We start from the raw sequence: 15417 nt of genomic DNA, 5'->3' as shown, positions 1-15417 counted from the left end.
ACAAAAAAAAAAGTTACCATATAATCCAGCAATTCCATCCCTAGGTATACAGCCAAGAGAAATAAAAACGTGTTTGTACAAAAACCTGTACACAAATATTCACTGCAGCATTATTCACAACAGTCAAAAAGTAGAAAATAATCCAAGTGTCCATCAACTGATGAATGGATAAAGAAAATATGGTATATCCATCAAACTGAGTATTATCCAGCCATGAAAAGGAGTATTGATGCAAGCCACAACGTGGATGAACTCTGCAAAGTCATGCTAAGCATCAGAAGCAGACCCAAAAGGGCATGTTATATGACTCCCTTTATATGAAATGTCTAAAATAGGCAAATCCAAATAAAGTAGGTCAGCAGTCGCCTAGAACTACAGAAGGGCAGAATGGGAGTGACTGCTGATGGGTCCTTCTTTTTGGGATGATAAAACGTTCTGGGATTAGATGATGGTAATGACAGTTGCACAACCATGTGAATGACAAGCACTACTGAACTGTATATACAAAATGGGGACTTTTATAGTATGTGAATATTTCTTTAAAAAAAAAAAAAGCAACAGTTGAGTATTTTTAAAAGGTCCACTGGTGTGCCTGCTGGACATCTTCCTTGTATCTATACCACTTTCATGTCTCATTAGGATTCTCTACTGACATGCTATTTCTCACCTGTTGTGCAGGACCATTTGCTGAGAGGGCCACAGCTGGGGAAGTGGCAGTTGTGATAACCCCTCCTGCTACTCTCAGCATTGTGGTCCCAGGCTTTGAGAGCTGTGAGGTGGCTGGCACAGTCTTCAAGGTGCTATCGGATATTTTCATCAGAGATGCCTGTCCTCCGTGGGCTGCCTGCAGAAACAAAATGGGCAGAAATAATCATGTTGCCTTGGATAATAGACATAACTCATTCCTTACTGACAGTTGAGATACGCCCCAAGACTTGGAGAATATCCAAGACAGTCTTACCAATCGAACCTACATGAGGTGTTTACGCACCTTTCTAACACGCTCCAAATTTTATGACCTTTCACCTATAAATATCCCTTTACCCCAGTATAGAACAAGTAAACTAATGCATTTACAAGTTACTATTTGGCAGCAGTATCTTCAAAGATAACAGGTCACTTGTTTTCAAAACAATTGATTACAACGTGCTCTTAAATGTATGTATAATCTTTAAACATGAAAATCAACCCTAGATGGGGCCAGATTTAAATGGGTAAGGTTAATGGTCTTCTAAATTAGATATAGGCTTAGCATTTTAGTACTGGAGAACCATTTACAAATTACATATTTTTTATTTTATTTTATTTTTTGAGAGACAGGGTCTTGCTCTGTCACCTAGGCTGGAGTGCAGTGGCACAATCATAGCTCACTGCAGCCTCGAACTCCTGGGCTCAAGTGATCCTCCTGCCCCAGCCTTTCAAGTAGCTGGGATTACAGGTACATGCCACACCTGGCTAATTTTTTTTTTTTTTTTTTGAGACAGAGTCTCGCTCTGTCGCCCAGGCTGGAGTGCAGTGGCGTAATCTTGGCTCACTGCAACCTCTGCCTCCCGGGTGCAAGCGATTTTCCTGCCTCAGCCTCCTGAGTAGCTAGGACTACAGGCACGCGCCATCACGCCCCACTAATTTTTGTATTTTTAGTAGAGATGGGGTTTCACCATGTTGGCCAGGATGGTCTCAATCTCTCTTGACCTCGTTATCTGCCCACCTTGGCCTCCCAAAATGCTGGGATTACAGGTAGGAGCTGCCACGCCCAGCCAAACACCTGGTTAATTTAAAACCAGAAAATGATTTTTAGAGACAGGGTCACCACTATATTGCCCAGGCCGGATACAAATTATAAATGACAGTCTCAGTAGTCTAAATAAAGGCTCAACAAACTTTTTTTTTTTTTTTTTGAGACAGAGTTTTGCTCTTTTGCTCAGGCTGGAGTGCAATGGTGCGATCTTGGCTCAACGCAACCTCTGCCTCCCGGGTCCAAGCGATTCTCCTGCCTCAGCCTCCCGAGTAGCTGCAATTACAGGCATGCGCCACCACGCCTGACTAATTTTGTACTTTTAGTAGAGACAAGGTTTCTCCATGTTGGCCAGGCCGGTCTCAAACTCCTGACCTCAGGTGATCCGCCTGTCTCAGCCTCCCAAAGTGCTGGGATTACAGGCGTGACCCATTGCGCCCGGCCTTTTTTTTTTTTTTTAATGGCAAGAGTAAGCAATTTTGGCTTTGCAGGCCACAGGACCTCTGTTGCAACTCCTCGGCTCTGTGATTACAGCATGAAATCAGTGTGGCTGTGTTCTAAGAAAATGTTACTTACAAAAAACAGGAAGCATCAACAACAATCACAACAAAAAGGAAAACCCAGTGGGACCTAATCAAACTAAAGAGCTTCTGCACAGCAAAAGAAACTATCAACAGAGTAGAGACAACCTACAGAATGGGAGAAAAGATTCATAAACCATGCATCCGACAAAGGTCTAGTATCAAGAATCTATAAGGAACCTAATTTAACAAGCAAATAAATAAACCTCATTATAAATAAACCTCATTATAAATAAACCTCATTAAAAAGTGGGCAAAAGACATGAACAGACATTTCTCCAAAAGAAGATACACAAGTAGCCAACAAACATGAAAAAATGCTCCATATCACTAATCACCAGAGAAATGCAAATCAAAACCACAATATCATCTTACACCAGATATAGGCTGTAGAGAAAAGGAAAGCCCTATACACTGTGGGTAGGAATGCAAGTTAGGTCAGCCACCATGGAAAGCAGTTTGGAGATTTCTCAACAGAAAACAAAGGTTAGGTGCAGTGGCTCAAGCCTGTGATCCCAGCACTTTGGGAGGCCACTTCAGCCCAGGAGTTCAAGACCAGCCTGGGCAACCTTGACCCTGTCACTACAAAAATTAAAAATTAGCTGGCCATGGTGGCACAGGACTGTAGTCCTAACTACTTGGGAGGTTGGGATGGGAGAACTGCTTGAGCCCAGGAGGTCGAGGGTGCTGCACTCCAGCCTGGGTGACAGTGTGAGATCCCGTCTCAAAAACAAAACAAAAAACTTGAAACAGAACTACCATATGACTCAGCAATCCATGTGCATATATCCAAAAGAAAATAAATCATTCTACTAAAAAGACATATGCATCCCTATGTCCATCACTGCACTATTCACAATAGCATGGAATCAACCTAGGTACCCTTCAGCAGTGGACTGGATACACCATCAAATACCACACAGCCATGAAAAGGTAAGAAATCATTTCTTTTGAAGCAACACAGATGCAGCTGGAGGCCAATATTATCCTAAGTGAATGAATGCAGGACAGAAAACCAAAGGCTACATGTTCTCACTTACAAGTGGGAGCTAATCATTGGGTAAATGTGGACACAAAGATGGCCACAATAGAGACTGAGGACTATGACACGGGGCAGGGAGGGAAGGGTTAAAAAACTAACTATTGGGTATGATGCTCACTCCCTGGGTGACAAGATCAATCATGCCCCAAGCCTCAGCATCATGCAATATACGCATGTAACAAACCTGCATATGTACCCCCTGAATCTAAAATAAAAGTTGAAATTATAAAACACAGCAGCAACAACGCAAACAGGAAGCCTTGGCTATGGTTTGCCGAAATCTGGTCTAAGTGACTGCTCAGTGTCCCAAATTAATGCACTCCACAAGTAGACACCATTTATCAGTTTCTGAGATCTTACTATGTGCCAGGAAGAACAGAAAGCACTTGTACATATCTTATGTCATCACAAGTCATTATTTTCACTAACTGTATAGGGTAGGTTTCAGTCCTGTCTTAGAGATGAAGAGATTAATTTACCAGGGTCACACAGCTAGCAGTATCTGAAAAAGTTATGACTAGATTCCACAAGTAATAGCCATGGCATAATTTGCATTTGAGCTTTATGCAAATAAAGACCACAATGAGATATGACTTTGCACTCACAACAATGGCTAAAATTAAAAAGAATGACAATCCTCCGTGTTGGTGAGGATGTAGAGCAAATCAAACTTCCTCATATTACTCTGGGATAGTCAAACAGTACAACCATTTTACTAAACCATTTGTCAGTTTCTTATAAACATATATCTACCCTATGATCAGGCTGTCCTGCACAAAAATATCTGTATAAGAATGTTTACAGTTTTATTCATGACAGCAAAAGACAAACAACAACAACAACAAACAGAAATAATCCAAAAGTCCATCAACAGGAAAGTGGAGTCACGGAACAAAAATAGAATAACTCTGGCCAGGCACGGTGGCTCACACCTGTAATCCCAGCACTCTGGGAGGCCGAGGCGTGTGGATCACCTGAAGTTAGGAGTTCAAGACGAGCCTGGCCAATATAGTGAAACCCCATCTCTACTAAAAATACAAAAAGTAGACAGGCGTGGTAGTGGGCGCCTATAATTTCAGTTACTCGGAAGGCTGAGGCAGGAGAATCACTTGAACTCGGGAGGTGGAGGTTGCAGGGAGCTGAGATCACACCATTGCATTCCAGCCTGGGCAACAAGAACAAAACTCTGTCTCAAAAAAAAAACAAAAAACAAAAACAAAAAAACAAAAACCACAACAACAACAAAAAACAAACAAAAATAGAACAACTCGCAGGGCGCGGTGGCTCACGCCTGTAATGCCAGCACTTTGGGAGGCCTAGGCAGGCAGATCACCTGAGGGTCAGGAGTTTAAGACCAGCCTGGCCAACATGGTGAAACCCCGTCTCTACTAAAAATACAAAAATTAGCCAGGCGTGGTGGCAGGTGCCTGTAATCCCAACTCAGGAGGCTGAGGCAGGATAATCCCTTGAACCCAGGAGGCAGAGGCTGCAGTGAGACGAGATCGCGCCATTGTACTCCACCCTGGAGGACAAGAGCGAGACTTCATCTAAAAAAAAAAAAAAAAAGAAGAAAGAATAACTCAAGAACAAAAAAGAATAAATTATTGACACACATATAGATAAATCTTAGAAACTTTACGTTGAATAACAGAAGCTAGACTTATATAAAAGACTACATACTATATAATTCCACTGATAGGAAGTTCAAGAAAGACAAAAGCTAATCTATGGTGAAAGAAACAGAAAAATGGTGATAGAAAAAAAAATTTTTTTTTTTTTTCTTAAGACAGGGTGTTGCTGTATCGCCCAGGCTGGAGAGCAGTGGCACCATCATGGCTCAGTGTAGCCTCAACTTCAAAGGCTCAAGCCATCCTCCCACCTCAGCCTCCTGAATGGCTGGGACCACAGATATGTGCCACCATGGCCCAGGTAGTTTTTTTTTTTTTTTGAGACAGAGTTTTATTCTGTCGCGAGGCTGGAGTGCAGTGGCGCAATTTCGGCTCACTGCAACCTCCGCCTCCCGGGTTTAAGCAATTCTCCTGCCTCAGCCTCCAGAGTAGCTGGGACTACAGGTGCACGCCACCAGGCCCAGCTAATTTTTGTATTTTTAGTAGAGACAGTTTCACCATGCTGGCCAGGATGGCCTCGATCTCTTAACCTCATGATCCACCCGCCTCGGCCTCCCAAAGTGCTGGGATTACAGGTGTGAGCCACCAGACCCAGATTTTTTTTTTTTTTTTTTTTTTTTGGTAGAGACGAGGTGTCCCTATGTCACCCAGGCTGGTCTCAAATTCCTGGGCTCAAGTGATCCTCCTGCCTCAGCCCTGCAAGGTACTGGGATTACAGGCATGAGCCACGGTGCCTGGCCCAGGGAATGTTTTAAGAGTGATAGAACTATCCTATATCATGATTGTGATAGTGGTTGCATGAGTATATAAATTTGTCAAAACTCACTGAATGGTACACTTATGATCTATGCATTACTTTGTTATATCTTAAAGGATGCGGGGCTAAAAGGAAAAAGCATTTAAAGCTTTGAATTTTCTTGAGCCTGGTTTGGGTTGTTTCCATAGGTTTTAATACGAAGTACTGTTGTGATGGTTAATTTTATGTCAACTTGAGTGGGCTGAGGGATGCCCAGGTACCTGGTAAAATATTATTTCTGGAAGAGACCAGCATTTGAATCAGTAGACAGAGTAAAGAAGATCCGCCCTCGCCAACGTGGGCAGACATCATCCAATCTGTCAAGGACCTGAATAGAACAAAAAGGCGGACAATGGGCGAATTCTCTCTCTCTCTTCTTAAGCTGAGACATCAATCTTCTCCTACCCTTAGACATCAGTGCTCCTGGTTCTCAGGCCTTCAGACTCCAGGACTTAATGCCAGTGTGCCCCTCACTCCCATGCCCATCAGTTCTCAGGCCTTTGTAGTCAGACTGAATCACACCACTGGCTTTCCTGATCTCCAGCCTACTAACAGCATGTCGTGGGAGTCCTTGGTCTCCATAATCACAAGAGCCAATTCCCGTAATAAATTTCCTCTTAATATCTATATATATTATATTCTGTTTCTCTGGAGAACCCTAATAAAATTGTCATTTTGTATTAACAGCTAAATCATCCATAATTTATTTGGATTTTTTTGACCCAAGAATTTAGAAGAGTATTTTAATTTTCAAGTTTTTTGGTTGTTATTGATTTGACTTTTTTACTGAGTAACAGAATGAAGCACATTGGATGCTGCTTTTGAAATATGCTAAGAGATTCTCTTTGTGGCCAAGCATACAATCAATTTGTTAATGTTCCATAGACATACAAGCAAAATGTGTATTCTGTGTCTCAATGATACAGAATTAAGCCTGTTAGTAGTGTTATTCCAATATAAATCCTTTATAACAAAAAAGATTTATCCACTTGATTAGCTAAATGCTGAGACATGTTAAAATTCTTCTCTGTGACTGTAGTTTTATCAGATTCTCCTCATATTCCTAATAGTCTTTGCACTTTATATACTTTGCTGCCACAGAGTTCATTGCATAAACATTTGTGCCATTTTATCTTCATTGTGGACAGCAATACTCCTCTCAGCACCAAATCCAAAAAAACCAGAAAAGGCATAAATAAATAAATGTATTCTACTGGTTGTGTTCAAAAACTAGTTGAGGAGCCCAATAGTGGACAAGCAACTATGAAAAACAGACAAGAGGCTGCAGAAGAAAGCCTCGCCAAGTGATAAAAGCCTTACGCGGGACATGCCAGGAGAATCTCCCACAGAAGCGGGGAAAAACGCTAGATATGCTCCGCATCTGGAGATGGCAGAAGCTTGAGGCAACCAGAAGGGTGATGTGTTGGGTACTGCGGCAAGAGCAGCCAGTTCTATTCAGTTTCCAGTGTTCTCCATGCCCTGCACCCCCCGCTTCCTCCTTCCTGTGGTGCTTGCTGTGTTGGTTTGAGATATATCCACATATGTAGTTGGAAAAGGGAAGAGTATTTTAACAGCTCTTTCAAATACTGTTGTTACTCTTCTCTGATGCTACACTAAAGCTCAACAAGTGGAAGTTTCTTCAAGTTTAGTTGTATTATGTAATCTGAAACCACAGCAATTTAAAGTTTTCTCTGTTAGATCTTGAGTCAGAAAGATGAAAAATTAAAAAAAAAGTAAAGGCCGGGTGCAGTGGCTCACGCCAGTAATCCCAGTATATTGGGAGGCCGAGGCGGGCAGATCACGAGATCAAGAGATTGAGACGATCCTGACCAACATGGTGAAATCCCGTCTCTAGTAAAAATACAAAAATTAGCTGGGCATGGTGACGGGCGCCTATAATCCCAGCTACTCGGAGGCTGAGGCAGGAGAACTGCTTGAACCCAGGAGGTGGAAGCTGCAGGGAGTCAAGATCGTGCCACTGCACTCCAGCCTGGCGATGGAGCAAGGCTCCATTTCAAAAAAATATATAAAAAATAAATAAATAAAAATAAAGTTTTCTCTGTCAAGCTAAAATTCGTTGGTCAGGGACTTTTGCTTCCACACAGGAAACAGAGGGCAATAAAGCACTGTTGCTCCTACTCTAACAACAAAATCTTATTTTTTTGAAACATATTGGAGGGCTGAAATCTCAAAGTAGCTAAGTAACCTGAAGATTAAAGATAGCCAGTCCCTGCAAGGAGGGAGGGGCAACAGGAATTGTCTCACCTGTGCACTGCTGCAACGCAAGCAAGTATGAAATCTGAGGAAGATTTAGAAGAACTGACTACAGTGAACTGCAGGGCCTTGTATCTGTTTAACATGGGTAAGGACATTCGACAAAAAAGAAATTAGGACACCAAATGCTGGTAATTTGAAAAGATCAATACAACTGATAAACCTCTAGCTAGACTGATCAATAAAAAGAGGACACATAATTACCAAAAGCAAGAATGAAAACGGGCTGGGCGTGGTGGCTTGTGCCTGTAATCCCAGAACTTTTGGAGGCCGAGGCGGGCAGATCACAAGGTCAGGAGTTCGAGACTAGCCTGACCAACATGGTGAAATCCCGTCTCCACTAAAAATACAAAAATTAGCCGGGCATGGTGGTGGGCTCCTGTAATCGCAGCTACTCAGGAGGATGAGGCAGGAGAACTGCTTGAACCCAGGAGCCTGGGAAACAGAGCAAGACTCTGTCTCAAAAAATATATATAAAAAGAAAAGAAATAACCTGAACAGTCCCCGTATCTAGTAAATAAACTGAAACTGTAGTTTAAAACTGTAGTATAAAAACCTTCTCAATTAGGAAAACTCCAGGTTAATATGGCTTTTACAGGTATATTCAATTAAACAGTTAAGAAATAGTACCAATTCTATATAAACTCTTCCAATAAAGAGAAAAGAAAGGAAAAGCTTCCACTTCATTTTATGAGGCCAGTTATTACCCTGACACCAAACCAGACAGAAATTACTAAGAAAACTGCTGACTAGGAACCCTTGCAAAAGCTCTAAACAAGGCCGGACGTGGTGGTTCACACCTGTAATCCCAGCACTTTCGGAGGCCAAGGCGGGCAGATCACCTGAGGTCACGAGCTGGAGACCAGCCTGACCAACATGGAGAAACCCCGTCTCTACTAAAAACACAAAATTAGCTGGGCATGGTGGTACATGCCTGTAATCCCAGCTACTTACTCACTGTCTGGATACTATAGCTGAAACTGGCCCATTCTGGATCTTCTACGTGAAGCCCCTCTGGAGAAATTTTACAACAAAGTGTCAAGAAAGCTTTGTTTCTTCTAAAGAAATATGCGTTTTTTCTTTCTCACAAATAGTGTGACTTTAAAACTGACCATGCTTCTCACTTTGTCTTTGCTATAATGTTTACACCTTGATTTCTTTAACTGTGCAAGATATCTTAAGTGTTTGCATATGAGAATAACACCTGGGGCCTTAATTTTCTCATTCTACGTATATTTTCCCAAACCTCAAGATTCATTTTTGTTTTTCTATATTTTTTATTGTTCATTTTCTTTCTTTCTCTCTTTTCTTTTTTTTTGAGACAGAATCTTGCTCTGTCGCCCAGGATGGAGTGCAATGGCGCGATCTCGGCTCACTGCAACCTCCGCCTCCCGGGTTCAAGCGATTCTCCTGCCTCAGCCTCCCGAGTAGCTGGAACTATAGGCGCGCACCACTGCGCCTGGCTAATTTTTGTATTTTTAGTAGAGACGGGGTTTCACTATGTTGGCCAGGCTGGTCTCCAACTCCTGACCTCAGGCAATCCACCCACCTTGGCTTCCCAAAGTGCTGGGATTACAGACGTGAGCAACCACTCCTGACCTTATTGTTCATTTTCTTATGTAACCTTAATTTCTTTGTGAAAAGAGAGAAACCACATGTAAATAAGTAAATAAATGCCATAATCACCCCATATTTGGGGTGTGTGCATGGGCGTATTTACCTGTGTAAACAACGTGGTTTTCTGCCCAGAGATGACTTTTAGCGTTTGTTGTCCTTGTGCAGAAGATGTGCTGACTCCCAGTGTTCCTTGGACCACTGACCCAGTGGTGAGTTGTTTTCCAGAAGTCTGGGGTGATGGCTGGCCAACTAAAAATGTGCCCTAAGTTAGAAAAAAATATAAAGAACTAACCGGTAATTTGTTAAATTCAAATGGACTGTTCTGATCCCTTAAATCACATGTAACGTCCCATGTTACAAGCTACAACGCTCTCCCCTTTAATTTTGCAATGTAGGCAAAATAATTCAAAAGAATATTTGTGCTCTGTTACTTCCATTAGTTATCCCCACTTCTCAAACTTTGCACCGTAGTTACAGAGCAGCCTGTTGCGAACTCATGTTTTGCAATTTAGTCCTCAAAGCTGTATTTAATCATTCAGACTGATAATCATCTTTCTCAATAAGAACATCTGGAACCAAAATTCTATTACTTTCCTTCAAAAAGAGCCGAGACTTCAGTGACAAGAGGAGAGGAGGAGGAAACCTGTTCCTAATCAAATCTAACTGAACTCTAAATATTACAACTTGATACCGTCTCTTTGATCACTCCCTTCTATGAGCAACTTTTCAACTGTACATTAATACTGTTTATTACCTCATGGATTTGGGAGGCAATTAGCATAGTAGAAATCTTTAAGGCAGGAAGATCTGGGTTTAAACCCAAATTCTTTTCCTTTTTTTTTTTGAGACAGGGTTTCCCCCAGGCTGGAGTACCATGGAGTGATCTCGGCTCACTGCAACCTCTGCCTCCCGGGTTCAAGTGATTCTCCTGCCTCAGCCTTCCAAGTAGCTGGGATTACAGGCGTGCACCACCACACCTAACTGATTTTTGTATATTTAATAGAGACAGGGTTTCACCATGCACCAGGCTGGTCTTGAACTCCTGACCTCAGGTGATCTGCCCGCCTCGGCCTCCCAAAATGCCAGGATTACAGGCGTGAACCACCGTGCCTGGCTTAAACCCAAATTCTACCATTGGCTTGGCAGGAAGATCCTGGATAAGTTACTAAAATTTTTCTCAATCTCTACTTCCTCTTCTCTCAAAGCAAACATAAAAAGATAAAAAGATACATTTTTTTTTTTTTGTTTTTGTTTTTTTTGAGACAGGGTCTCACTCTGTCACCCAGCCAGGGTGGAGTGCAGTGGTGCAACCTCAGCTCACTGCAGCCTCGACCTCCCAGGTTCAAGCAATCCTCCCACCTCAACCTTCAGAGTAGGTGGGACCGTAGACGTGCACCACCACGCCCAGCTAATTTTGGTATTTTTAGTAGAGACGGTGTTTCGCCATGTTGCCCAGGTTGGTCTCGAACTCCTGGGCTCAAGCGATCCACCCACCTTGGCCTCCACCCACCTTGGCCTCCCAAAGTGCAAGGATTATAGGCATGAGCTACCACACTTGGCCAAGATAGAGATATTAATAACATGGTTAAGGTGTTAGTATTGAATCCTGATCCCAGAGCTGTAAGGTAAATCAATTATAGTTAAGCACAGTTATCCAATAGCTAAATGATTTAAAATACCAGTTACAGAGAACCAGACCTGGGGAGTTTGCTTGAGGATGTAAGATGTGTAAGTCAGGTGCTGAGATATCCCTCCAGAGCCAGCAGTACTTTGAGTTCCTCCTCCTGCTGTTCCTCCTCCTGTTCCTCCTCCTCCTCCTGTGCTGCCGCCTCCACCGCTGCCACTGCCTCCACCACCTCCTCCTCCTCCGGCACCACTCCCACTACTGGCAGCTGAGCCAGACTGGAGATCTAAAAATAAAATGAATGACAGCGAACATCACAAAAAGTATCAAGCAAAGCTTTAACGTAAAAAACAAATGAGCCCAGAGAGATGTTTCCCTTTTAGTGCCATTCTTTCTCCTTTCCTATTTTCCTTCTTCTTTTCTGTAATCTACCTATCCTGTGACAAGAGTGAGAAGAACTTCCTAGATTTTAGATCAAAATCTATTTCCTTTCAACTGCATGACAACTGACTGTATTTTGGCTCTGAGTACAATGAAGATACTTTGACGTGGTCATGGGAGATCAAGAGAAGGCTTCCTACTGACATTTTCTAGCCAAGTATTTTTTTGAGACAGAGTCTCACTCTGTCGCCAGGCTGGAGTGCAATGGCAAGATCTCGGCTCACTGCAACCTCTGCCTCCCGGATTGGACATACCACTGCTTAGGTATGAGGAAAAAATACCAAGCGATTCTCCTGCCTCAGCCTCCCAAGTAGCTGGGACTACAGGCGTGTGCCACCATGCCCAGCTAATTTTGTATTTTTAGTAGAGAGGGGGGTTTCACCATGTTGGCCAGGATGGTCTGGATCTCCTGACCTCATGATCTGCCCACCTTGGCCCTCCAAACTGCTGGGATTGCAGGTGTGAGCCACTGCACCCAGCCTCTAGCCAAGTATTTTAATCAACACTTAAATGTGCTCAGATAGGTGCTTCCCAACTTTTGGGCATCTGATTCGTTATCATTGAATTGCTGGAATTTAGTGTAACTTTAGAGTGCTCAATGTTGTCTCCCTGCCTTGGGAAAAATGAAGACTTTCCTTCATTTACGATGAGTCCAGGACCCCATTCTTCTTTGGCTTTCAAATCCCACTTCAAAGCCTTGAAGTCTTTTTACTTCTCTTTTGGTGAGATAATGCATTTGAACTACCCGGACTATGAATATTCACTCAACAAATACTAACTTCCAATTTCCTTCTCCACCTTCATTCCAGTGATTATTGGAATAGCTTCCTTCCCAATGGTTTATTTTTGCCCCAAGGATATCACAAGAATCTAAGTAGCTCCCTGGATGACTTCTGAAATATTTACATTGTCCTTTTCTTACATATTTAACTTTTGGACATACCACTGCTTAGGTATGAGGAAAAAATACCAAGTGAGAGTGGAACTGACCCATCATGGTCAATGAATGTAAGGACGATGAGCTGACACACTGCATTTTGGCAAGGACGGTTAACTTCTAATGACCCTGAATGCTGTACCCTTCTACTTCTGATCCAGAGGGAAATAATTTCCTTTCATCCTATCCTTTTCAACACTGCCCAAACTGTTTTTCTCTATATGTCAAAGCAAAAGTTTCTGTAACTGCAGATAAACTGCCTCATTTCTATGGGGCTTTAAGACTTACACACCTAGGTAGAGTCTGTATTTCTCTTTCCATCTCCAAACCTAGCAGAAGTAAGGAATACATCCAAACCAGCTGTCCCCAAGCTTTGTGGCACCAGGGACCAGTTTCATGGAAGACAATTTTTCCATGAATTGGGACAGGAAGCGGGGGGTGGTTTTGGGATGAAATTGTTCCACCTCAGATCATCAGGCATTAGATTCTCATAAGGAGCACACAACCTAGATCCCTCGCATGCACAGTTCTCAACAGGGTTCGTGCTCCTGTGAGAATCTAATGCCACTGCTGATCTGACCGGAGGCAGAGCTCAGGCAGCTATGCTTCTTCGTTCACGTTCACCTACTGCAGTGCGGCCCAGGGGTTGGGGACCCCTGATCTAAATGAAGTCAAACGGACACATTCGATTCCAATCCTATGCCAACCTATCCCCAAAAACAGACTTCCAGCTTCTATAATTAGATGGATCTTCCCTCAGGTATCACCAGATAATTTTCAGACACCACTTCATTCATGGTTCATGTAGACAGCTTTCTCCCAACAGCCTCACTAGCCATCTCTCTCCAGAGTGATTCATCCCTGATCGCAAACGCTGACGAGCAAATCCACTTCTGGTTAAATTATCGTATGTGTTAAATCCATCTGGGCAAATGCTACCATTACACCACCCAACAGAGTTACAGAAATGCTTCCTGAAACAGGTAAGAACTGCCCTCAGATGGACAAGATGAACACACACAGAGAACCAAGAACCAAATGATTCAACCCAATGGTTTTACTAACTAGCATTGTTCGTAGCTCGCAGGATGGCTCCTTGAGGGATCAGCAGCAGTTTTCCTTTTCCTGAAGGGTTCTTGCTGTTTGTAGTTAGGTAGAGTTTAGTGCCAGGAGGCAAATTTGCTAAGTTGGCCAAATTAGTGGCTGGTAGCTGCAACGTTGCCATTACTAAAATGGTAAAGGAGAAAAAATCGTAAGATAAATTGAAACTAAGGGCAACACTCTAAAATTAAAATACAAGGCAGTAAGTTCGTATTTTAGAACACTAACATGCAATAAACTTGAAGTTTGTTTCCCAGATGCACAATGCTTTAAAGACTGATATTCCTAAATATCTTGCTAACTAAAAAATAATTTATAGACCAGAAAAGCCTGCCAGAGGCTCTTTATATCTGTATATTAATAGGGTGATCATATGTCCTGGTTCTGCCTAGAACAGTTCTAGGTTACACCTGTCTCACTGTAATTATTAATAATGACTCTTTTTACTCTCCAAAGTACTGTGGTTTGGACGATTAATGAAATAATCACCCTATCTATGGAGGATTACATATTTTCCCCCATTTGTTTAAAGTCAAAGTTAGGGCAAATTTGTGCTCCTAACTGGCAAGTACCATTGGCCCTCTGTATCTGTGGATTTCACATCCATGGATGTAACCTACCTCAGATAAAAAATATCCATATATTTGGGAGAAAAAAGGATGAGTACATCTGTACTGAACATGTACAGACTTTTTTCTTGTCATTATTCCTTAAACAACACAGTGTTAACAACTATTTACATAGCATATACATTGTTATTACATTGTTATTTACCTTGTTATTAGGTATTAAAATAACCTAGAGATGATATAAAGTACACCAGAGGACGTACATAGGTTATACGTAAACAGTACAGCATTTTACACAGGGGACTCAAGCATCTGTGGATTTTGCTATCTGCAGCAGGGGGTCCTGGAACCAATCCCCCACAGTACTGAGAAATGATTTGTTCGTGTGTGTGTGTGTGTGTGTGTAAACTTAAAGCTAAATACTTACAGACCTTTATGTGAAATGTCCCATAAAAAAGAACAAACATTTCAATACACTTCTTATAGCATCAACCTAACTAGGCTTTCCTGGACAAGATCAAATAGCAAATAAAATCACTAGCAAAGGAAATTTTGGACAGAGCTTCTGCTGAAAGGGCTCCCAGTGATGATCCGTTTTACCTGAACCCTGGGATCCACTCTTCTGAGGACCAGCAGCAGTAACCTGGGCCTTGGTTAAGGTCTGCACTGGCTGAGCAACAATGGTTCCTCCACCTGCACTCACAAGTGCTTTGGCAACTCCTTGGGTCACAACTTGCTTTGGCCCAACTGCTTTGGAGACAGAAGAGCTGGCCTTGGCTACCAGGATCTGGCCACCACTGATCGCCACAGCCTGCTTCACTGTTGAAGGTAAAGCAGACCCAACCGGTACCCCGACAACCTGTTCAAAACAGAGCAGAGTCCAACGGTGCTTCGAGAGCTCTTAGAACAGCAGTCACTGTTTTGGCAAAAAGCAAAACAAAGGCCTGCACATAATACACGCAGCCTAATTCAGTCATCTAGGAAAGCTACCTACACAGGTGTGAACGGCAACCGTATTTCTTACACTTGGGTATTACAATAATAGAAGCTTAACAATTGTTGTCTTGCCTCA

General features: G+C 42.5%; 1 protein-coding gene across 11 annotated transcripts in view; it reads right to left on the bottom strand.

Annotated features, from left to right (window-relative positions):
- Window positions 1–15417, bottom strand: part of YEATS2 (YEATS domain containing 2) — a 135224-nt gene that overhangs the window by 26143 nt on the left and 93664 nt on the right. For all 11 annotated transcript variants that reach the window (XR_004032354.1, XM_030822878.1, XM_030822879.1 and 8 more), the window contains 5 exons: window positions 14946–15204; window positions 13741–13902; window positions 11372–11583; window positions 9777–9935; window positions 668–844 (listed from right to left, as the gene is read on the bottom strand). Coding sequence is in view for 10 of the 11 variants with exons in the window: in XM_030822878.1 (XP_030678738.1) it covers window positions 668–844; window positions 9777–9935; window positions 11372–11583; window positions 13741–13902; window positions 14946–15204 (969 nt within the window). In the remaining variant the exon portion in view is untranslated. The remainder of the gene's footprint in view (window positions 1–667; window positions 845–9776; window positions 9936–11371; window positions 11584–13740; window positions 13903–14945; window positions 15205–15417) is intronic.

The sequence above is a fragment of the Nomascus leucogenys genome, chromosome 11 (assembly GCF_006542625.1).
Source record: "Nomascus leucogenys isolate Asia chromosome 11, Asia_NLE_v1, whole genome shotgun sequence".
Taxonomy (NCBI): domain Eukaryota; kingdom Metazoa; phylum Chordata; class Mammalia; order Primates; family Hylobatidae; genus Nomascus; species Nomascus leucogenys.
Note: the sequence above shows the minus strand (reverse complement) of the source record. Positions and strands in the feature narration are given on the sequence as shown.